The sequence below is a fragment of the Typopeltis vanoorti genome, chromosome 15 (genome assembly GCF_054136105.1).
Source record: "Typopeltis vanoorti isolate ZY-2024b chromosome 15, IOZ_Tvanoo_1.0, whole genome shotgun sequence".
In the NCBI taxonomy this organism is placed as follows: domain Eukaryota; kingdom Metazoa; phylum Arthropoda; class Arachnida; order Uropygi; family Thelyphonidae; genus Typopeltis; species Typopeltis vanoorti.
Window position 1 is genome coordinate 18,628,628 of NC_143563.1, and position 25,428 is coordinate 18,654,055.

The 25,428-nt window shown below is 36.3% G+C and overlaps 1 protein-coding gene across 1 annotated transcript in view; it reads left to right on the plus strand.

The window, feature by feature from the left end:
- Positions 1-10,942: 10,942 nt before the first annotated feature.
- Positions 10,943-25,428, plus strand: part of LOC150098432 (uncharacterized) — a 126,031-nt gene continuing 111,545 nt past the window's right edge. The window contains exon 1 of the mRNA XM_090405040.1: positions 10,943-13,614. Within this exon, the coding sequence (XP_090261166.1) occupies positions 11,299-13,614 (2,316 nt within the window). The 5' untranslated portion in view covers positions 10,943-11,298. The remainder of the gene's footprint in view (positions 13,615-25,428) is intronic.

Consider the following 25,428-nt stretch of genomic DNA (forward strand, 5'->3'; position numbering starts at 1 on the left):
TCCACTGTGTACGTCTAATATTGGTGTGTTTCGTCCAATACATTACTCGCTAGCGGGCTCTGAACCCTTGATGTTATTTTATAATCACCCGGTACATAAGTTATGTATAGTTTCCTTTTTTTCATATTTAATTATTATTCCCTGTATAATTCACCTACCAAATATAAGCTGTTCTCATTTGTAATGTATCCTAATTTGTTGTAAATAATGTTGTACCACTTACTTACTACTGTACCACTTGTATTTGGATACGAAATAAATAAAAAATTATTATTATTATTATTATTATTATTATTATTATTATTATTATTATTATTATTATTAAAATTATTATTATTATTATTAATAATAAAAATACGCCCCCAAACGAAACAAAATCCATGGATAACAGACAACATACTAACAGACATACAAAGAAAAGATGCCCTATGGAAACAACTTAAGAAGTCACCGAACAATATCGCTTTAAAAGGTGAATACAAAAGAAAACGGAATCTCCTAACAACCCAGATTCGAACGGCAAAAAGATACTATTACAGCAACAAATTAACAACAGCACAGAATGACATAAAGGAAACCTGGCACCTGATTAATGATATGCTGGACAATATACACAGAACCACTGCCACAGAAACAATAAAACACAGCTTTGCCTGCGACCCCAAATCTGTCCAAAATCACACATACGAACATTCTCCACTAGGTCCACGAGCAACCCAGTCGATTTGGTTCCCCACAGTAACAAAAGAAGAATTATCACTGGCAATTCAACAAATTAATCCTAACAAAGGACTGAGGATAGACGGAATCAGACCAAAAGACATCAAGAAACACTCAATCGACCTACTTCCAGTTATACAAAAACTGTTAAATAAAATCTTCGAAACGGGACACATACCTGAAACACTGAAGACTGCATTAATCACACCCATACACAAACAGGGAAAAAGAAACATAATAAGTAATTACAGACCTATCGCCACGCTGCCTGTAATCAACCAAATCATGGAGCGCATTGTACATCAGAAACTCTCCACATACGTTGAAAAATTTCAAATCATACCCAAAACACGATATGGCTTTCAAAAAAATAAAGGAACAGCAACACTCCTGGAAGATTTCACAGATCTAATAAACGCTGCATTGGATAAAAACAGAATAACATTAGTGGTATTCATTGACCTAACAAAAGCATTTGACACACTAACACATAAAACCTTGTTAACGAAACTTACCCATATCGGAATTGGAGGTCGTCTACTCCAGTGGTTTAAAGCATACACGAAAAACAGAAAGCACATCACACGTATAGGATCAGCACACAGCAAAGAGGTACATGTAACCTGTGGAGTACCGCAAGGAGCTGTCCTATCTCCCATTCTATTTAACATATACACACACGACATAAGCCAACTCCCCCTAAAAAAGTAAAATCTTCCAGTATGCAGACGACACTGCCATAGTATCCATTCACAACACTGCAAAAATCGCTTACAAAAATATGCAACACGACATCAATCAAATCACTAACTGGTTAACCGAAAACGGCATATATATAAACCCTGGAAAAACAAAGCTAATGATATTCAAAAACCCCCAAACCCTGCCCATAGAAACTAAATATCTCACTATCAAACATTCATCCTCCTATACACAAAGTGCAGAACCAAAAATCACAACCATCACACAGGTGAAAACAGCACGCTACCTTGGACTTCACTTCGATGCAGATCAAAGTTGGAATAGCCATACAAACTACCTACATACCAAGCTTAGGATAATAGCAAGCAAACTATACAGATTAAAAGACATTGCCCCAACCCACATAAAAATACTAATCTATAAAGCATTATGTGAAAACATTTTAAGATATGCAATCACATCATATGCATTCTGCGCAGACTACAGACTTAACAGGCTACAATGGTTGCAAGATAAAATGATAAAACTGATATTCTGGGAACAACCCACTCTTATGCAGGAAGCATGGACAAAACACAAAATATTTAAGGTGAAACACTTACGCCACTACATAGTCATGTTAAAACACTACTACAGCCCAACATATAGAGTAACCAGAACAACATATCAAATAACAAGACCACAGTCAACAAACTACATAACATATAAGTACAACAACCATTACGGCAAAGCCACCCGAAACTTCTACGTACCTGACATGATAAACAAACTGCGTTCGACAGAAACCTAGGAACATACAGAGAGCTGAAACAGGCACTATATAAATATTATAGCGAGAATGAAAATTAGAGCAATTCCTGTTTCTCCCTCCCCCACCACACATACACACACACACAAACCTACGACAACCCCCCTCTCAAAAAACTATCACTACAAGAACACAAAGAAACAAACACACCATGTCTAAATCCAACCCTATTTGCACAAAAAAAAAAAAAAAGTTAAACTGTAATAGCAGTCAAAGTCTTTCAAGCACGTACCAACAAACAGTAAAATCAACACCTGGCTTGTGACCACAATAGGAACACAACCATGAAACCACCACCCTCTGTCATCTATTATCTTCCTCAGATAAGCTCTGCTAAGCTTCGAGGAAGAAAATTACTAACTTGCAAGTATCTGTTATACACACTTGTAATGCGTTATAAATATTATATACATATAATTACTACAGCAACTATGTATGCAATTCATCTGAGACATAAAAAAAAAAATTCTGTATAATCCTTATTGTAAATACTGTAAATATTATTTACACAATATTATTTATATACTGTAAAGACTGTAAATATTGTATGTAACTTATACTGAGACATAATAAAATGTAAAAAAAAAAAAATTATTATTATTATTGAATTGTGTGTGTATGTTGCATTACTGCATTGTATCGTGAATTGTGTGCACATTGGTGCCAACCCATATTTAGCTAGTTTAAAAAAATGTATATTCATATTTATAAAATGTACTCTGCATTTTGTATATCGAATTTTCGTACTGTACAGAAAAGATAATGTTTTTCATTGTGTGTGCAGATACTCTGTGTGATAGTAAACCTTATCATTTTCATTGTAAAAATAAATAAGTCGTTTATAAAAAAAATATATATATATTATTATTATTATTTATAATTATATTCTAAATTCAAAAATTTTGTATAAACCTTATTGTAAATATTGTAAATATTATTATTGTATGTAATTTATACTGAGACATAATAAAATGTTTAAAAAAATTATTATTATTATTATTATTATTATTATTATTATTATTATTATTATTATTAGCCTGTGTAGCTCAGTGGATGTGGCGTTTGCACACCACCGCGCTAGGCCGCACGAAGGAAGTCTTGGTTTCGAGTCTAGTCGGCGACTAGAGGAAATTTTCGACCGGTTACCGAGTTAGTCGATCTCTGGCACGGGCAAGCAGGTTTTTCCTCCCGGAAACTCGGGTTTTTCGTCCTGTAAACTCAAGAAAATCGACCGTAGAACCCACATTATTTCAGACATTAAATATATTGTGTTAGGGTTAGAGACCACGAGATGGCGGCACATTTGAGCCGTCTCTCTTCACTGCGTACCGCTTAATTAGTGATAGCCTTGGGCCATCTGTCTCTGATTGGGTACCAGTGGAGATTGAACTGCCCACTCAGTTTCCAAAAGTTAGATAGGGCTAAATGGCCTCGCCTACTCCCGTATATACGGGAATAAAAAGGCGTTAGCTGATTTTTTTTTTATCATTATTATTATTATTATTATTATTATTATCAGTTTCAAATGGTTTCAAATCTAGTCAGCGACTAGAGGAAATTTTTCCACGTTTTTTTTTTTTTTTTTTCAGACCGGTTCCTGAGTTAGTCGATCTCTGGAATGGGCAAGCAGGTTTTTTTTCCCTGTAAATGGGTGTTTCATCCCAAGAAAATCGACCATACAACCCACACTATTTCATACATTAAATATATTGTGATAGGGCTAGGGATCACGAGACGACCGCACTTGTTCAACCGTCTCGTCACTGTGTGCAGTTTATTTAGTGATAGCCTTGAGCCAGCTATATCTGATTGGCTACCAGTGGATATTGAACTGCCCACTTCGTCTCCAAAAGTTAGATAGAGCTAAAACGTCCTTGCCTACTCCCTATACGGGAATAAAAAAGGCGTTAGCTGATTTTTTTTTATTATTGTTATTATCAACAGACCCTGTGGAATCCAAGAACTCATCCTAATAAGTTCCACTCTTGCATGCACTGCAACATACCTTAACTTAAATGCATTCACTGTCTCTCTCTCTGCACTCTACACTCTCATGCAATACATTCCAATCACCCACCACTCTCCATACAGAAAAAGTCCACTCCTAACCTCCTTGCTCACACCCACTTTATAAAGCCTCCAGGGATGGCCTCTCGTTTTTTCCCCATCTCCAGAAATCCCATGAAAAATTCAATCTAGGTTAATCTGGTAATTACTCTATACCAGATTATATGTCTTGATCATGTCTTCTCCTGTTCCTTCTATTCACTAAGCTCTGCAATTTCAGTTTTCTCAATCCATCCTCATATTCCACATTCTGGAGACTAGAAACCGTCCTAGTTAATCGTCTCTGAACCCTCTTCAACAATTCATCCGTTTGAAAACCCTGTGCACAGTAATCCATATGGAATCAAAACATTCTTACTTATACGCATCGGTGTTCTCTGCATTTCTCATAATCCACTGTGCCATCCTCACAATTTTCGCAAAATATCTACCAAATTTCTTGTCCTTGTCCACTATCATGCCCAGATCTTCCAGCTCCTCCAAAATATCTCCAGCAGTCATATACTCTGCATCCCAAATTTTAAAACCTTACACTTTGCAACATTAAACTGCTATTCCCACACACATGCTCATTCAGAGAGTGTATTCAGGTCCCCCTTGTAAAGCTACAACATCTGCTTTAATTCTCATAACTCTCCCTAACTTTGTATCACCATCTGCAAAAAACCGTATATCACCATTTAAGCCCATTCCAATATCATTTACATACAAATTAAACAATACTGGCCCCAAAACAGATTCCTGGGGCATGTTACTAGTAACTTTCCTTTTCAGGGATATCACTCCCCATACACAATCTGCTGATATCTGCTGCTAACAGAGAGGCAATCTCCAATCCAATGCATTAATCTACTATCCATCCACATCTCTTCCAATTTAACTACTAGTTTGTCATGCAGCAATCTGTCTAAAGACTTTACAAAATCTAAATATACTACTGTATATGCATCCCCTTGTCCAATTTATTCGACACCTTGTTATAATAAGTAAGCAGATTACTAAAACACGATCTGCATTTAGAAATCCTATGCTGTCCATCACACCGGCCTGTGTAGCTCAGTGGAAGTGGCGCTTGCGTCCTCTGCACTTGGTTGCTTGAAGTCAGACTTAAGTTCAAGTCTAGTCGCTGACTGGAGGAACTTTTTCTAAGCCTTTCTTCGACCGATTCCCGAGTTAGTCGATCTCTGTCACGGACAAGCGGGTTTTCCTCCCGGAAACTCGGGTTTTTTATCCCGTAAACTCAAGAAAATCGACCGTAGTACCCATATTATTTCATACAGTAAAATATCTTATTAGGGTTAGGTACCAAGAGATGGCAGCACTTGTTTGCCAGCCTCTTCATCAGCAGCTGCTATAATTAGTGATAGACATGGGCCAGCTATCTCTGATTGGCTACCGATGGAGATTGAAATGCCCACTCAGTCTCTGAAAGCTAGATAGGGTATAAAGGCCTCGCCTATTCCCTATAAAGGGAATAAAAGGCATTAGCTGATTTTTTTTATGCTGTCTATCAAAGAGAATTATGCTGCTGTCAACCCCGTTCTGAATCCTTGTCTGCACTAGCTTTTCCAACACCTTCACCACAACTCCGGACAAGCTTATAATTCGAAGCCTTAGTCTTATCATCCCTTTATGAAGCAGAACAATTTTTCCTTTTCCACTCCTTTAGAACGTGGGCCTAAGAATCATGTTAAAAATGTAAGTTAAAGCTGTTGTGAACTTCCTGGAACATTCCCTTAAGACATGCGGTGATATACCATCAATTCCCAAGGCCTTGTTCACATAAAGTTTACTCAATTCCTCATATACCTCCTGCTCACTCACCATCATTATTTCCTCCTTCTCTATTTCCACTGCTCTGAAGTTCTGCAGAATGCTACAGTCACATAAAGATGGAATGCCTTAATAAATTGTTCATTTACTATCTCTACTATATCATCCTCAGTATTTATCATTCTCCATCATCAGTGACCAACATCATCCTCCCATAATCAATCTTCCTTCTACTGGTCACATATCGAAAAATACTCTAGGGAGTTTTTTCGATATGTGATTTCTTTTAGCCTCATTTGCTAAGGATATTGGTCATACGCTGACCAAGGGTGCAATTGTCTAATTCCCTGGAAATGAACGAACAAACGTGTCCTTGAAGTCCCCCTAAGAAAAGAGGCACTGATTTCCTGTTTGTCCAAAGTAAGAAATAAGACAAGCAGAGTGTTTTGCCTATTGCATGTTATCATGGATCTAGGTTATTTTATTTCTTATTTTATTTTATTTTTGGAGAATATAAAGAAAAATTAATAGTGTAGAGCAAGGTTTCCCAAACTTTTTTCCCGTCGCCCGGTTATTTTAATACTTCATCTTCGTGACCCACTAAAATGTTTATGGCCAATAGGTAAAATAAAACAGATTTGAATGTTCATAGAGTTTTCATTTATTATTATTATAATAAAGAAGCATGTACTCTAGCAAAAATATAAAAAAATTAAACTAAAGTCAAGTAATTTATTAATGAGAAGCGTGATGCTGATGTTTGTTAACTAGAAACTTGAGGTTTGGAGGAAAAGATGATAACTTTAGGGAGTTATCTTAAATCCGGTTCCACTTCCAATCGGTTTCTATATTTATTTTTTTTTAAAAAAACCAGTGTTGAAAAGCCTATTTCACACTTCTAGGTTGTGACAAAAGGCATTAGAAATTTTATCGCTTTTTCTGCTGGGTACTCCTGACGGCAAGACAGCCAAAAATCCTTCAGTGGTATTGTGTTGAAGATGTCTTCGAGTGCAATTATAGGTTCAGATATTGAATCAATTATAGATTCAATATCTGAATCCGGCAATTCTGTCTCAGATTCTGCGTTCACTGTAAAAGGGTTCCTTATCCATGCTTTGTTGCTGCTGATTGGGGGAAATATTCCATCAGACTTGCCTGTAGTCCTAGCATGTGTTCCTTGATAACAGCTGAAATTTCATTCGTATGGAACTCATATTATCCTCTTTTTGTAATTCTGTTAGTTTTGTAAAAAAAAAAAATCAACTAAACGCCTTTTATTCCCTAATAGGGAGTAGGCAAGGCCTTTATACCCTATCTACCTTTTGGAGACTGAGTGGGCACTTCAATCTCCACCGGTAGCCAATCAGAGAGAGCTGGCCCATGTCTATCACTAATTATAGCAGCCACCGATGAAGAGGCTGACTAACAAGTGCTGCCATCTTTTGTAAAAGATTTGTAATTCTCTGCTTCCACACGACGAGACCACAAATTGAGTTTTTTTAGTTGCAGCTTCCACTTCCATTGCTACCTTGTAATGTTAGATTTACTTTACGGCGAACAAAGAGATTATGAAATGGCGACGAGGACGCTGACGGAGCGCGTTTTTCGTCTCTATTAATTAAATTATTTATTCATTAGTCCCGATTAAACGTTATTTACTTGTATTTTAGAGTTTCGTGAAAAAAAAAAAGAATATAATAACAAGCAATAATACTGGTGTTAGGATTTAGGACCATAAAATGGTGGATTGTCTGTCGCTCTCAATCTATCTATCTCTTTTTCTTGCGAAACCTTTGATTTATTTCTAAATTGGACTATCAGTGAAGGCCTAAAAGATGGAAACGGGCTGTCCAGTACCTTCAAAAAGTTACTTCTGACTAAAGAGCTCCATCTACTCATTCGTTAAAACATAAGGGAGTGATGAGGATTTGTTTTCAAGTTTCTGTATTTATCCATTTCCTTTTATTCCTAAAGGAAAAGGCGTTTGCAGATGATTAATTTTTTTTTTTATTAATCCAACTCACATGGACTATGATTTCCGTGGTGATTCTGATACAGTGAAGAGACCGCAAAGGAGATAAAAATAATATCGGGATTGTGGAATACTGATTGTGAAACAGATTGAGAATTTGTAGACAGCAGACACTAGCAAACTGGAGAAAGAGGGGGATATCATTGACACTTACAAACGTCTGATATAGGTTCAATATAGGATATTAGTAAATGGAATTTTTCATTTTATGGAGGGTGGGGAAAGAGCACAAGAGCATCCTTGGAAGTTGACAATGAATGCCGTCAAGAAGGAGATGAGAACTAACTTTTTTTAATTCATAGAGTGGTCATGATTGAAATGGATTGGCATTGAATGTGTTGCGTTCAGGTAGTGCGAATGAGTTCAAGAACAGGTATGATAGCTAGTGCTCGCAGTATGTGGCCTCTCTCGATGAGTCCCTGGCTCCCTGGAGGTCTCTCTTACGAGGGGGGGTCTGGAAAGTTCTTATAAACATCTAGAACAAAAATGACATTAAAGCAATTGATATAACTACAAGAAAGAACATACTACTCGGAGTTATAAAGGTAACGTTATGCTTATATCTTCGTATGTTCTTTCTTGTGGTTACCCCAGTTGCTTTAATATCATTTTTGTTCTAGATGTTTATCAGAACTTTCCGACCCCCCCTCGTAATAATAATATACAATGAATGGATAAATTTAATAGCATAATAATATATATCTGCTTTAAATAATGTTTTGGCAATATAAATCTTTTGAAATTTACCTATTACCTGAACAAAGATCATCCTATACGTGGACTTCACCGATTTTATGAAGGAAAACCAACATTATGGAGGGAGAAGGGAACATTACTTTAGAAAAAAAAAGGGGAAAAAATTCTGAATCCTACTCTGGCATGAACATTTATGCGTTTAAGGTTGTACATGATTGCAATCGTTCAATTTGAATAGTTGCATGTTTGGCTCTGGAGCAAAATTAGTGGATTATCTAACCTTAAGTGACCTATGACATGATGCATATATGCTGGTTTTGTTGGCCGAGTGGTTAGAAGATCCACAGCCTGAAACAGAAAATATTTCTGATGAATTGAATGTGGATTACTAATATGACACCAGTGGCACAGACCATGTTGTGAAACTCTTCAATTCGGGGGAGGAGGGATCTTAATAAGTCCTACGAAAGTACTAAAGGGATTCTAGGAAGAATTCATTTCAAGCTTCCAGCTGATTGAAGGCTTATTGCAGGAAGGAGGGACAAAATATTGTAGTTATACCTCTGAATTCAAACCCTTTAGAGATCAGTAATTTCTTATTAAACTTACAAAAGCTTTTATCGATATTTCGAGTATTTCTTACACGCTGTCTCTCATAACTGATTTCTTTATTTTATTATATTAAAATAAAGGGGGATAATATTCCTTGTCTGATCAAGAAGCATCGAGATACATCTTCTCTGAAAACCAATGTGTTGTATTTACATTCTTGAAACGAATAATTTCATTTCATAATGAAAATAGAAGTGACGTCATTAGATATTCACAAATTTCTCTTGAGCTGAGAAGTCATGCAGAGTCGTATCCAGAAGGTTTGAGATTTGCTGTATCACTTTGGTCAGTTTCAACGGATATTTGTTCATCTTTAAAACAACAATACAGTTCACGACCATTCGCCTTGTGTTACTGCGTCATCATCAACTGATACAGTATTTGCATTACGTTTATCGTCATACTGATTTTTACACATCAACGTCTTTCTTTTTCGTCTAAATAATCACAAATACTTGGCCAATAACACATCGTGGCGTCATCATGCAAAAAAATATTTTGGTTTATTGGGGAAATAGGGCAAATCTGTTTACTTTTTGATCAAATATTGTACTGCGAAGATGTTCTAAAATATTATAAATAAATTAATTTATTCCCCACTTTAAAATAAATAAGAATAATAAAACATTTTAAGCATTTCACTATAGTAGAGTTACTCATTCTAATTCCAAGTGCTTTGTTTTACACTGTTTCTTATAATTTGAAGAAAGTTACTGATTAGCCTTAATCTCTTAATGGAATCCCAAGCGGAACTGGCATCCTACTAGTGTAGTCAGATGTCCTGATAGAAATTTTGTTAGCCAATGAAATATCACCCCCGTTTCTATGCGAAATTCTCGGGGTACCCTACATTCTATATCGATTAGCTGGATGTTAACGAGAAGGCAAAAATTAGATATTTAATTTATCCGTTATAATTAACGAAATAACTTAGCATCCTCATAAAGTGATAATTCGTTGTTATATAATTTCTTATACAGGAATAAAAATATCACTAACTCAAATACATAAATTGTAAATGATTTGATTTTCTTGAAATTCGTATTTAAAATTTTATATATTAAAAAAAAAAGAAGTTCTGTTTGTATGTGGATTTATATATTTGGCATATATTCTTTATTATATGTTCCTCTTGATGGTCTAAAAATGATATGATAAATGAAATAGTAACTATCGTGTTTTATTTCTACACAAATTTAAAAAAATAATAATAATAATATAAAATAACGCTTCATTCAACTATTAGTGTATGTTTTTGTCACTAGATGTCAGTACAGCATTACCTTTATATTAATGTTACTGGCACGTTTGCTTTGCTAATAATGGCGGGCTTTACATAATTTTCTACTGGTAATGTTTAACTTTATTTACAGAGAGTAAAAGTAATATGAACCGATAAAAACGTATAGTATTCAATACATGATTTGTGCTAGCCATAAAGAGGAATTTCATACAGAAGAAGTTGGATTACTTTGTTCCGTAAGCAGTGAAGCTTCTTTTTTGCTTTACGATGGTTAGTCACCTTTGTTGAGCGTGAAATAGAAATATGTTTATAATTGTGAATAACTTCGAGTTGCCCGCATTGTTATATGAAGAATTCTGGAGTTAATGGCGGAGCACTCCCTTCTCTATTAATATTATTATAACAGTTTAATATGTATAAATGTTTGATACAAATGGAATCACGAAATTGATATTCTTTCCGTTAGACATAATGTGATTTACATGCGTAAGTATATGGTTCGGTGTAGAATGAATAATCAAAGAGGTATCAAAGGTTTGTTTTGTGTTAACGATACTGGGTCAACAATCTGCCTTTCGTGCTTCATTGACATTTGGCAACACGCCACTAGTGACATCTTTTAACAGGAAAGGAAGGACCAGCGGGATGTCAGACGCGCCTAAAGACCGGATATCTGCACGCACGTGCTGGAATAATACCGAATTCCACAACAGCTACTCAGTCTCCGAATGGAAAAAGAAAGTCGCTCGCAAGACAGCAGAGAACTGGGTGGATCATCCAACATCAACAAACATCAAGAAGGTAGAACTTATCGGCTCGTTTACCGGCACAGTCCGAGGGCAGAAAGTATTTTCACAGGAGGAAGGTGGTTGGAAGGCTGTTCACCTCGCCGCTGAAAGCTGTGGAGGAACTGACGCCCCAAGCCATTTCAGCAGACATCCTAACGAGCCCACCTCGTCACGGCCACTGACGGACCACAAAGCCGTAGCCCACTCGAGTGTTTGGAGCGGTGTGCCAGGCGCAGGCACGAATTCAGAGACCGGTTGTGTCAGTTCACGGGCCGCTCGCGAACGAAACTTCAGTCGTTCGGAAGTTGCCGTAGGAGCTACTCCTCTGGATGGTGGTTGCGACGACAGACGCTGCCAACGTCGGCTAAGTCGGACTGCGATCAGCAGTAGTGCCAAGATGGGAGAGGAAGGTGATGTGGCGTGCTTCGAAAGGAAGGCGAACCATCCCGGCTGTGGCGTGGGTGAGTTGCCGGAATATTGTCAGCCCTCGTCACCGAGTTCTAGTAGCGAGTGTAGTGATCAGAATGCACGTGTCTTGACAGACGATGACAAAGATCAAGAATTAACTTACGGTCCAGGAATTGTGGATAAATTGAAGTCACGCTTCCTCAGTATCACCATGAAGGAAAGTCAAGCCCCACGTCCCAAGCTAAGACGTTACTCCAGCCTGGAAAATTTACTGGAAAACGATAGCACGTTCCGTTCTAACGACTTCTTATCAAAAGGGAGGCTGGGTGACGTTCGGAGTCTGACAAAAAGTCGTTTGTCTAAGTGCAATAGCAATTTAAAACGCGCAAAAAGCGTGGAGACTTTACTGCTAGATCGCGATCACAGCAGTTTTACAACGAATGGCAAGCTGCCTTGTGACTCCCACCCGTCAGCGATTAACGGGCGTACTACTGTCCCGTCGTCATCCGAGCCTGCAAATGACGACGTACCTGGAGATCGCAATATCAATAAAGGAGATAACGAGGGACTCCGCAAAGGAGCGAAGATTGTGAAACGCCGCGACAGTCGACAAAGCACGACTGCAAGTATCACCGAAGAGGAATTTCCAAAACCTGACACAGTGAAAACGTACAAACGAATTTTTGAACCCGCCGAATCGAAAGCGGTTATTCGGAGTAACGTAAGGCGGCGACCTCCCGTTCTACGGGCTAGTGCCAAATCTGCATCGGTTGTCAACAAACCAGGCCAGAAACCTTCAACTGCCTCTACCGCTGCGCAGAAGAAGCAGCAGCTAAATGGAGTTCCTGCCAAGACAAGTGCCAAAGAATCCCCAAAAGTAAACGGAGAAGTATTAATTAAGTGTAGTGATGCACCAGTCAATGATAAACTGCAACTTTCGAATGGCGAAATTAACTGTGATGAACATAACGGCCCTAATGAAAATGGGCATCTAAAGCCGCCAGTCGATGAAAGTTTATCCGAGAATTTAACCCAAATACCTACGAAATCTGTGTTAACGAGAAATAAAATTTATTCTCCGAGCATGACTTCCGTCTCTAGAAAGACCGAAAGTCAAGTAAATGGGGAGACGTCGAATATTCCGAAGTTAGTTACCCTGCAGCAGAAGGACGAAGTATTGCATGAAACGCTGGATGAAAACTTGTGCGAAGTGAAAGAAAACCATCTGCCCATTGCTGTGGATATTTCCCCGCAAGAAAATGACGTACAAAGTGTACCCACTTCATCGGAACCAAGTTTGGCTGATGTGGATGTTAAAGACGACAGCAGCGTTTCAGAAACCCCCAGTGAAAATGGTGACGAGGAGGGAGATTGTGAAGTATTAAAACCTAGTACTCTTCTTGGAAATAAGAAACCTATATGGCAAAAACCCCCAGCACCAACAACCACTGTAGTTTTCGATTTTAGAGGGAAGGATGTCAAACCCAATATTTCCTTAAATCCAGCACCATTTGGATGTAAACCGGCACGAGTTATAAATAAGAAGAGACATGGGCCACCACTATTAGATGGGAAAGAGGAACCACCAGTTAAAACAAGTGTTGTGAATGGGATTGTAATCGACTGCGACTTGGGGGAAAGTACAGATTACGATTTAGACGAATCCGATGTTGGTTTTAACCTTCCACATCCATCTGGAATTACTTTTGAAGGAGAGAATGTAAAAATTGGAAGAGGGTCACTCTTGGCTACCAGAAATAAACAGGTAAGTCAGTTTCGTAAGCATTTATTTGGTTACCACTATTTGTCAGCCCGTGGTCTCATCTCGTAGTAGTATGTAGAAAACTGTATTCTTGATTTTTTTTTATTTTATGTTTAATTTTTTTAAACTTAAGTGTTGTCCATTTGATTAAAAAAACCGTGCTTTGGATACTGTTTTATGTTTATCAAGTTTCATTAGTCCACAATAGCTTTCATATTTTTATCCCTTTAATGGTGAAAAAATACAAGTCGTTAGTGGTTTTATATACTGTATATATATTAAACCTTGATATTAGCCTAGTTAATCTTATCAAAAGTATTATTTTTGTCCTTGTGTTTTAAGTTTAGGGCATTCATTCGTTCCCCCCCTCCCCCCGAACTATCCAATTTTTATTCGGTAGAAACCATTCACATAATTGTTTGAAACAAGTTTTTCAGGCTCTTTTTATAGCAACAAAATTTGGAGTGGGGAGAAAAATGGTATAGCGACATATCAAATAGCCTGCGGTAGGAAATCATTTTGGCATAGATACGTTGTGCGGTAGCTCGTTATGCAATAAGTACAGTGTTGACATTAGGTTTATTACACAGGTTTCCCATGAGATTTTTGTTCCATTAATGTTACACACACTTGTCTATTAACCTAGTCCAGTTAATATTAGGAAACCTTGGCAAGTACTGGGTCATAATGTGTAATAGTAGGTCATGACAGACTAATTCAACCTCCCCCCCCCATACTGATGCTCTTACAGTAATGAAATTATATCTTATTTATCAGATGCTATAAGTAGTGAACCATAACTTACATTTGAAATATGAATAAATGTTAAGTTCCTCAAAAGAATACATATTTTTGCATATTATTATGCCAATATACAGATACTAAAATTGCATGATGTCAAATTATGCTAATCATAGCACCGCCTTCCATTACTTATGAATGCTTGTTTTTTTTTACTGTAAATCGTATATATATTTATTGAAATAAAATAAGTACTATATAAAAATGAGTAATATATATATAAATATATATAATTTGTTTATTTTTTTAATTAAATTTTATGATGATTCCCAAACATGTATAATGTAAGAAAATAATGTAAGAAACATTGTTTCTTCATTTTATGAAGAGTTTACGAAATCAAAACTGTAATTTTGGTTAATAGTAAATTGAACAGCAGTAGCACCACTGCATGAATTATGCTCAAATTCAAATCATAATTTCTTTGTGTTAGTGTTATTATTGTTTGCTTTGAATGTGTCATCTGTTTTGTCACTACTTGGCTTGAAGTACCACTTTTTGTTATCTCAAAACACTGCAGATGTTTCTTTGTTATCAGTACTATATCTTAGAACAAAGTTGTTTTTATTAGATTATGATGTCTGTCTTCTACTTCCCCCTCCCCCTGATTTGGAAATATAATAAAATAGTGGTGGGGGGGGACATTTATCTTCAAAAAAAATAAATCTCAGCAGCCAAAAAAAATCTAATTTTATGTTCATTTTATTCATTTTTCTTTTAAGAGTAGCCATGTTATTTATTTTTAATAATTATTTTATTCTACCTAATGTTCATGATTTAAAGATTGAAATAATTTCATATTTTATTTGCAATTTATATTTTGATTCTTGACACATTTTTATGACTTGGGGAAGCAAATTATGAAATACCAAGTAATTTAGAGTATGCAGAAGCTGTTTACTTGTCCAAAATGCATCTCTCAATTTTTTGATTTGTCCTGTGGATAGTGAAATTTGTTAGAGCATTATTTGCATTTTTTAGTTGAGAAATATAATCCATTCAGAACTTGGCCAAGTCCCTTGCAAGCAACAGAAAATATTCATTTTTATGTTTGGGAAAGGGGATATTTGGGATTGTCATAATTTTATGTGTACAGTATACAATACAAAATATTGAATGAAGAGGGTGTTTTGCTTGTGATTTTTTTTAACAACTGTATTATTTATATTATTCAGCAAATTAAGACAAAAAATTGCCACATCAATCTTTTTATCTTAATACTTCTTAATTTCATTATCATTAAAATGATCATCTGTAGATTTGTTTATTAGCAACAGCTAATTGATAATAGTTACTTTTTTTTATTTAATAACTGTGTTTTGACACATAAGAAAGGAAGAATATTATCTGCAGTAGTTAAATAGTAACTTACTACTGGGAGAACTAACGCTTTGTACATAAAAGAAGGCTGAGGACAAAGTTACACGATCCAGCAATACAGAGCCGTTTTTCCATTATAAGGCTAAAAGTCGCTCCAGAAGATTTCTATCAGGCTGTAAGCCATCATGGAGAGTGAAAATTTGTATAAGTGACTGCATTTTTCTCATACTGCAATAGGTCCCCCCCCCCCCATTCACACAGTGCTACCCACTGTGTGAATGGGGGGGGGACCTATTTATTTTATTGTTTATATATCTTCCTTTATTTATCCTTTCTTATATATCTGCCCCCTACTTTATATCTAATTATATATTTTCCTTAATTGGCTTATCTTATCTCTGCGTCCACTCTATGTATATACATTAGTGCAATAATTATGTACCTCTAACTATTCTTCATTATCACTCTTTGGTATCTCTTTAATATCTCTTTATGCTATACTGCCTTCCGCACTTGCCTTCTTATTCTTTAAACACCAGAAAATTTATTTAATTAAAAGCTGTGCCACTGAAGTCTGTTTTCTAGTAACAAGAAGTGTAAATTGCATCCAGTAGTTTTCCTATTACACTCAAATTATCCCTGATTAATTAATATCGGCAGTTGTGGTCTACTCTCTTTACTATCCTTTCTCCCGGGTTCCTGTTAATAAGCTCTAATAATTTTTCGGAACAGTGCATCAAAGAATTAAATATCAGGCAACACTCTATTAATATTTAAACAACACATTTATTCACCACAAAACAATTTACACTATTGCAATTAAAGAAAATTTTGCTTAGTTCAACAATTAACTTAAAATGCCCTTTCAATTCATGAAAATTATGTCACAAAATTAACCACTCACTTCCAAATACAAGTTACTATCCTAAGCAATGGTACCTATTAATAAACTGTTACTTCTTAACTGTTATGCACATAAGAAATATCATTACACACAAAAGCTCTTTGCTTCTGATATTAAATAAATCTATAGGCAAAATGCATCATTGACAAACAGTTACCCTCTGACTGTTACACACAAAAATTTCTATTAATTGTTAAACATCTAATTTTCAACCATTAACTTGTGGAATGCTCAATTTCATCAGCCTCAACTTAACAGTCCACAAATAAAGTTCTCCTATAATTCATGAAAATTGAATAAACGGATCAACTCACTTTATGGCTGCTACCCACTGTGTACTTGGCTTCGAACTGGAGTCCTGACCCATTTTTCCCGAATCAGGTTTTTCTCTCCCCCTTTACGCCAGCGATAGATTTACTGATGCTTCTGGGATGCTCTGTCCTGCTGCACTTCGGGTGAAGATTATTGGCTTGTGGAATGCTTGCATGCACGTTGGACTAACAGAGCAATTTCTTCCCTCGGACAACAGCTCCTGGCAAAGATTCGTCAATTCGTCATCAAATATCTGCTTTGCCTGGTGGATCGGCTCCCGTCATCTTTCTTTTAGATCACTGGTATGATTTCTCCTGAAGTCGTGTCCTCGATTTCTTACATCTGACGGACAACCGCTGGCGACTTCTCGACAACCGATGAGGAACTCTTGGAACTAATACTCGATCTTCGGGTCAACACCTTTTTATTCGCCTTTTTTGAGTATTTACAGGTGCACTTCACAAACAAATTTTATGTCCTTATAAGGAGCTAACATATACTGTTTTCTGGTGGCAAGGTATTACCTTAGTTCAACACATTCTAGAATTTGTCTTAGGGTAGCAAGTAAGGACAATTCCCATAGGGATTATTTACATTAACAAACTTTTAAATATACACAGACATACAGGTTATAATCTTACTGGGCTTGACTTCTGTAAAAATTGATCTAAGGCTTTCTGGCATTATTAAGCTACATCAAATTTTTACACTGCATTAGTTGCAGATATATAAAAAGTGGAAAAGTTGCATTCCTTCACATTACCAGTACTGAGGGGGAAGAAATAGCAATAATGATAAAACCTGAAATATAATTTATTGAAAGTTTTTTAATGTTTCTTTTTCTTCTAAGGAATGTGATATTTAATAAAATTAAGTGTTAGTTTTAATAACTTCATGTTACATTCTCTCCCTCCCCATACACTTTCAATTTTGTTTATTTCAATTTCATTAACTATATCCTGTTTGTTTTTAGTTTTCTACATCTCTTTGATCTGATCTTGCATACTTAAGTAATGGTATAACATTTCATTAGAGCAGTTTCCAACATTTTTTCATCTGTTTTTGTAGAAGCCTCTGTAACTCAGTCGTATTGATGGTACCTTTTGGCTGAAAAGACCTAGGTTCAAATCCCATCGAGGATGCAGAGAACCTTTATAAGGGGTTTTCAACCAAAGGTGAGTTAGCTGGTCTCAGAGGTGGCACGGTTTTTCATCTTGCAAGACAAACCAGACAACCTACACCATACACTGTCCTCTTAGCCTTAGTTGGGCTGTAAATCCAAAACAACCAACCAGCCATTCTGTCTTGTGCATAACCAATTATCTCATTACTTAACCTATGAGTTCTAATTATGTTTATGTATAATTCTATTTTTATTATCATAATCAGACCTCCATGAAGTCGAACACTCATTGCCAAAAGTCCCACTGTCCCCCCCCCCCTCTCTCTCTCTCACACACACTTTATCATACTGCCTTAAGTATATTCACCATCTCTGCACTGACCACATCACTCTTGGGCACAGTATTCTAATCATCCACCACTCTCCTTGCAAAAAAACTTCCTCCTTGTTCTGTTTGCTCACACTCTTCTACAGTTTCCAGGGATGGTGATCTCCTTATTCTTTACCCATTCTATGTAAAATTTCATCTGCATTAATTTATTAATTAGGAACAATCATATCCTATACTCCTCTTATCCTCCAGTTTCTGCAAATTGCATTTTTTTTTTCAATCTATCTTCATGTTCAATATTCCAGAGACCAGCAATCACCTTAGTCAATCATCTCTTCATCCTTTTTGAAAACCAGGTGATCAAATCTATTTACAGTAATCCATATGTAGCGTGATCAGAGCCTTATGCAAAGGGAACCATAACATCCTTACTTCTACATGTGATTGTCTTCTGCATCATAATTTCAAAGACACATTGCTAAAAGCAATGTCTTTGAAATTGTAGCTCCTTGTCCACAATCACTCCTAGATCTCATGATTCCATAATACCTTCTTCTTCCAGATTGCATACCTTGATTCATTCATTTTGCACCTGCCCTATTTACCCTCTTAACCTTTGGAATACATTCTGATATTTGCCTCTGCAAATATCAGAATGTATTCCAAATAGATTGATATCCTTTCAATCTATTTCCTCTTTCCTGTTTACTGCCACAAGCTGTTTCCTTAGCTTTTCATAATTACCAGCCTTATAATTTTACATATGTCCCTTTCTAACAGACGTCCTCAAATGACTGGTCACTTTTCAAGTGATCACACTCACCAGCTGGTGGAAGATTTAACACTCCACAGTCTCTTGATTCCAGTCTATATTACCATTAATCAAAGTTGCCCATTATGATCACTTGTTTCTTGCTGGCCAGGCTAATTTGCTTATACATTTCCTTCTGATAATATTTAGGATAATGAGAAGGAAATGTATAGTAACACCCAACTAAATATTTCATTCTGTTCACCTCCACCTCACACCACACTGCCTCAAAACCATGGCCACTATTTAGACCTTGCAAATCCATCTTAAATGGGCACAACTCATCTGCTACCATCAACAGTATTCCTCTTCCATGTCTGTCTTCACAAAAAAAATCATATCTGTTCATCTTTATTCATGTCAGGATGTCATCTGCATCTAACCATGTTTTGTTTATACCAACAATTTTGAAGTGAATAAACTCAGTAAATGCAACAGTTTCATTCCCTTTATTTTTAATACTTCTGGCATTAAACAAATAAGAAATCATTTCACAATCCCATGAACATCACTTCTCCAATGTAACTCTTAATACCTTCCCCAGTTCCTTTATGTTACCACCAATTCTACAACTTTCCTTACACACAAAACTCTTCTTCTTTTTCCCCACATGAGGCTGCACTTCCTGCTCTCAACCTTAACAATTCTAGTTTCCCTGTTCAAACACTTCTTTGGACTGAAGGTGGCAGTTCCTTTGCTGTTGGTGTAAAGGTCATCCAACTGTGGCTTGGTTACCTTACCAAATCCTCATCTGTGAGAATGCTATTGTGTTCAAGTGAAGCAAGTACGTTCAGTAGCACAGGCTGTATTAAATATGTAACTATCCCTTATATCCTGTATATGCATGTTGGGAACAATATGCATAACTTCAGAAACTTAGTCTTAATATAAATAACTTCAGATGAATGAGAGTCTGGTTGGCTGAGTGGATAGCATATCTGCTCCAACCAACAGGCAGAGAGTTCAAATTCCATCTAGGGCATGGATGTTTGTGATTGTCTTACTAATTCTGTATGGAAAAAATCATTTGCAATCTTGCAACTTCTACCAGTAGAGACTTCGCTCCCAAAACCTATGAAGTATGGCATCCAACAAGAGACTTCAAATATGGAGAAAGAAAAGAAAGTTTTTTTTAAAAAAAAAGAAAAAGCTGTAGATTTTTAACAGTTGAAAAAGAGAGGAATAATGGTTATTCAGGAATTTTGCAATTCATGTTTTTCCTCTTGCAATGAATGTCTTCACTCCATGTAGGTCTGATGATGATGTTTATACTACAACTCAAAAATACCACTATCAGTACCCAAAGAAGCATATATGTATATTGTGTATGTTGCTTGCAATCTTAAAATAAACTAAATGTTGGTTATTTGCCGTTACGAGCCATTGCAGTTCTCTTGAAGCATGCAGCTGATGTTTTGTATGATGACTTCTGTATGCGGAGTGCTTAAGGGTCAAAGCTGTATAACTGAGAGGACACCTCCACATAGCCTTTAAAGGAATGCGGAGAACCGACCAGGGCTTCTGACCTAATGTCCAATCCTCACCTTCTCGTGGTGCACCCTGTTGGGTATCTACTTTGATACTGAACGAACGAGGATGGGCTGGCAATTTGGGATTTAGCCGACCAAATTGTATTCTTATTGGTTAAACCAAAATAAAAAATGATGGTACAACATGACAAAATTTCATGCCGGCTGGGGCATCGCATGGTTAAACAAGGCCCCCATTGTTTTCGCCAGGGAACCAGGGCGAAAAGCGAAAAGTCAGCTACTGGAACAAATCTGAAAACAAACCCCAACTCAACATCACCAGAGTTAAAGATTCTTACTATCAACGTAAGAAGCCTGAATGGCAAAGAAATTGAGCTAGCTGAGGAATTAGATAACTACCAGATCGACATAATAGGGGTGACTGAAACAAAAAAGTCCAAAACTGGTGAGATCTTTCTGAGCAATAAATACAAAATGTTATATTCAGGCAATAACAATCAAGGAAAAGAAGGAGTAGCCATAGTATTCAACACAAAATACGAGGCTAATCTTCTTGAATGGCAGTCAGTCTCAAGTAGAGTAATGTGGGCAAATATGAGAATGGGGAACTGGACAAAGAGACTTATTTGTGCCTATGGTCCCACAGAAGGTTCTACTAAGGTAAAGTGGAGGAATTTTTTGAGGCTTTAGAAAAAGCAACTGACACAATGAAAAAGGAAAAGTTGGTCCTTGTTGGGGATCTAAATAGTAGAGTAGGAAATGATTGTGAGACATACAAAAATATTTTGGGAAAATTTGGAGAAAAGAGCAAAGCTAATAATAATGGCAAATATCTGTTGGATTTCTGCTCAGGACATGGACTGGTTATTACTAACACCATGTTCCAACATAAAAATGTGCACAAATTCACATGGAGAGAAGAGGCTAGGAATAAGAAAAGTCTCATTGACTATGTTATTGTTGATAGTGATGTTTTCTCCCTGGTGCAGGACACCAGAGTGTACAGAGGATTTGAAATTGGAAGTGATCACTATTTAGTCTTGAGCAGGATAAAATTGAATTTCATATTGGAAAGAATAACATGTAAGAAAGTTTTAAAGCGAATAAAAGTTGAGCAGCTCTCAGATGTAAACTGTAGACTAAAATACAGAAATATTATTGAAAAGAAAATGAAAGAGTTTGAGAACAGGAATCAAACCTTGGATATTCAGTGGCATACTCTGAAGGAAACATTGATTGATTCTGCCAGAGAGGCATGTGGTGAGGTTGTGTGCAAAGATAAAAAAAAATCAGAACTCCCTGGTGGACACAGGAAGTTAAAGAGGCAGTGAAGGAAAAGAAGAAAGCATATCAAAAGTTCCTGGCAAATAAGTCAGCTTTTACTCTTACAGAATACAGAGACAAATGCAAGAAAGCTAAACAGTGTGTAAAACTAGCTAAACAAAAGTCATGGGAGGACTTTGGCAAGAATATAGAAAATAAATATCAAGAAGGTGGCAAAATATTCTGGAGGTTGTTGAAGCTTAGGAATGGAGGAAAGAGTGCTGTAAAAGGAATTAGAGATGATAAAGGTGAAATGAAAACAGGAGAAAAAGATATCCTTGAAGTATGGAGTAATTACTTTGAAAAACTGCTAAATGAAACAAGCAGTGATGACAGCACAGTGATAAAAAAAAAAAAAAACACTGACCAGGCATGCAGTCAGGAATACATATCCATACTTGAAGTAGAAAAAGCCATCAAAGGCTTGAAATGTGGACAGGCAGCAGGAGTAGATGATATTCGACCAGAAATGCTGAAGTATGGTGGTATAAGAGTCTTACAGTGGCTGCACTGCATAGTTCAGAAAGCCTGGACAGAGGGACGAATTCCCGATGATTGGAGTAGAGCTCTCATAGTACCCATATATAAAAAGGGAAATAAAACTGAATGTGAGAATTACAGAGGTATTTCCCTACTGAGTGTTCCTGGCAAGATCTATGCAAGTATACTTGAGAAACGGTTGAGAAGAATTGTGGAAGAAAAGCTTGGTGAAGAACAAGCTGGATTCAGGCCAAATAGAGGCTGTCAGGATCAGATCTTCACTTTACGACAAATAGTCGAGAAAGCATGGGAATATAACAAAGATCTGTATTTAAGTTTTGTCGATTTGGAAAAGGCATATGACAAGGTGCCAAGAGAGAAGCTATTCAATACGCTGCAGTGATATGGTGTCAATGGGGCATTATATCAAGCAATACTTAGTCTTTATTTGAGTTGTGAGTCAGCAGTTAGAATTGAAGGAAGTACAGGAAGATGGTTTAATGTTAAATCTGGTGTGAGACAAGGATGTACATTATCCCCTCTGTTATTCATTATCTATATGGATCACATTATGAAGGAATGTGGTATTATACCTGATATCAAATTTGGAGATGTTAATGTCAGCTCTTTGCTTTATGCGGATGATGTTATACTTCTAAATAAATCCGCTACAAGTCTTCAAGATTCTCTGACTAAATTGAATAGCTGTTGTAATAGATATGGTATGAAGGTCAGCAATAAAAAGACAAAGACAATGAAAATGTCAACTGTGTTGTGAATGGAGAACCTATGGAACAAGTAAAACATTTCAGCTTCTTAGGCACAATTTTTACTGAAGATGGTAAACTAAATATAGAAATAGACAACAGAATCAGCAAAGCTGATATCGTGGGAAGTCAATTGAATAAATTCATATGGAATAAGAAAGAAATTAGTCGGAACACTAAATTAGCTGTATACAAGACTGTGTTCAAACCAATTTTAACTTATGGATCTGAGAGCTGGGTCAGAAGTAAAACACTTGACCAAAGACTAGAGACCGCAGATATGAGAGTCCTGAGAAAGATTAGCGGTGTGAACAGATGGCGTCAATGGCAATATCATATTAAAAATGAGGATATTAGGAAAGAACTTGACATTGTCAGCATCCAGGAATGTGTTAGCAGAGCTAATCTCAGATGGTATGGTCACTTAAATAGAATGGGAGAGGAAAGATTAGCAAAACAAGTGTTCTCTGCCAGGTTGGCAGGAAAACGACCCAGAGGAAGACCAAGATATAGGTGGATTGATACGGTACAAAGTGCCTTAGACGATAGAAATATAAGATCTGATAATGTTGGAGTCTTGACAAGTAACAGACTGATTTGGAGGAAAATTGTAGATAGGAAGTTAGTAATGATGTAATTTTTTCATGTAGTACTGTCATATCCTGTACACCCCTTGAGGGTACATGGCAGGAATTTGTTGATGATGATGACTTCTGTATGCCTTTTTGTGTTCTTATGCTAATATAGCATATGCTTATGGATTTTGAAATGAAAATAGCATTGCTGCTATAGCTGAATACTGGTAATATTTTTATATCAGATAATTCAGAGTTGACATGTGTATCAGATGTTCCAGAAATTTGCAAGAGTGGAACATTTTCTAGCATTTGTATTTCATTTGCATATGCAGTTAAACAAGATGTGACTGAATATGAAAATGGTAGCAGAATTCTTATAAATGCTCATTTGTTTTCTTATTAATAAACAATCTTCTATTACTAACCTCAAATTCTGTCTATAGTTTTTCCAATGACAGTATGCTCCATTCATCTTTTCATTTGAGACACCTTGCAATGTACATATACACCAAACTGCAAAATTTTTCATAATCAGTTTTTAAAATCGCTGAACTCTTTGCTATATTTCAGAAAGGTGAGGACAACACTATCAACCTTAATTCCACTAAAACACAATCCTGTCTTATTTCATGCAAGAATGACCACACTTCACTCCTCCTCACCTTTGATAATACAGAGATCTCCACACAAGATCAGACATCACTTCTTCTTTGACTGACTTGCAATATCTATCCTATCATTATCTCAGGAGAGGCTTCCTCTGCATCCAAAAAAACTGGGTGTCCTTTCTGCTCAGACATTATATTTTTTGTAAGATTCTGTACACTGTATAAATTCCACATCTGCACTACCTTTAGAAATATTATTCTCACATATTGGGTTGTGCTCTATATACAATAGATGTACTGTCCAGAAGAAGGAAATTCATTTAATTGGTAAAGCTTATCAGACTTGTTCTCCAGTCATTATCTCATAGATATACTGTTTCTGCTTTGTGCTTCTTCTGCATATTTTTATAGGCACTTTCTGTTGAATTAGCTAATACCATTTCTCCACTTTGCCTCAAACCAATGAATATGTGAGTGTACTAGTCAACCTCCATTTGCTGTCCAACTTCAGACATAAATTTAAAAACTTCAAATTTCATTTTATTTGTCCATAAAAGATGATGAATCTTCATTATCCTCATTATGTATTATTATATATATAATTATTTATTTTTTAATCTTCTGCCTGCCTATATTCTTAGCTGAAATGAGATGAAAAACTGAGCACACGTATATGAAACTGAGCTATTTCCCAGAAAATTTATATATTTCAGAAAAGTGGCATGGATCTAAATTTTGGGGACATTATGAGGACTTTGTTCAGATGGCAAGCAAGCTAAATACTTTTCTGTCTTTTTCTTCTTATCATGGATTTTAGACCAAGCATCCTTTTTCTGGTCTCATGCCATTGCTTTCTTGGTTTTTCAATTCTTCTTTTTCCATTTATTTTATATCTGTACAGTATTTTTTGGCAGTCTGCTATTGTCCATTCAATTCAAATGTTCTAACCACTTTTATTTATATTTATTT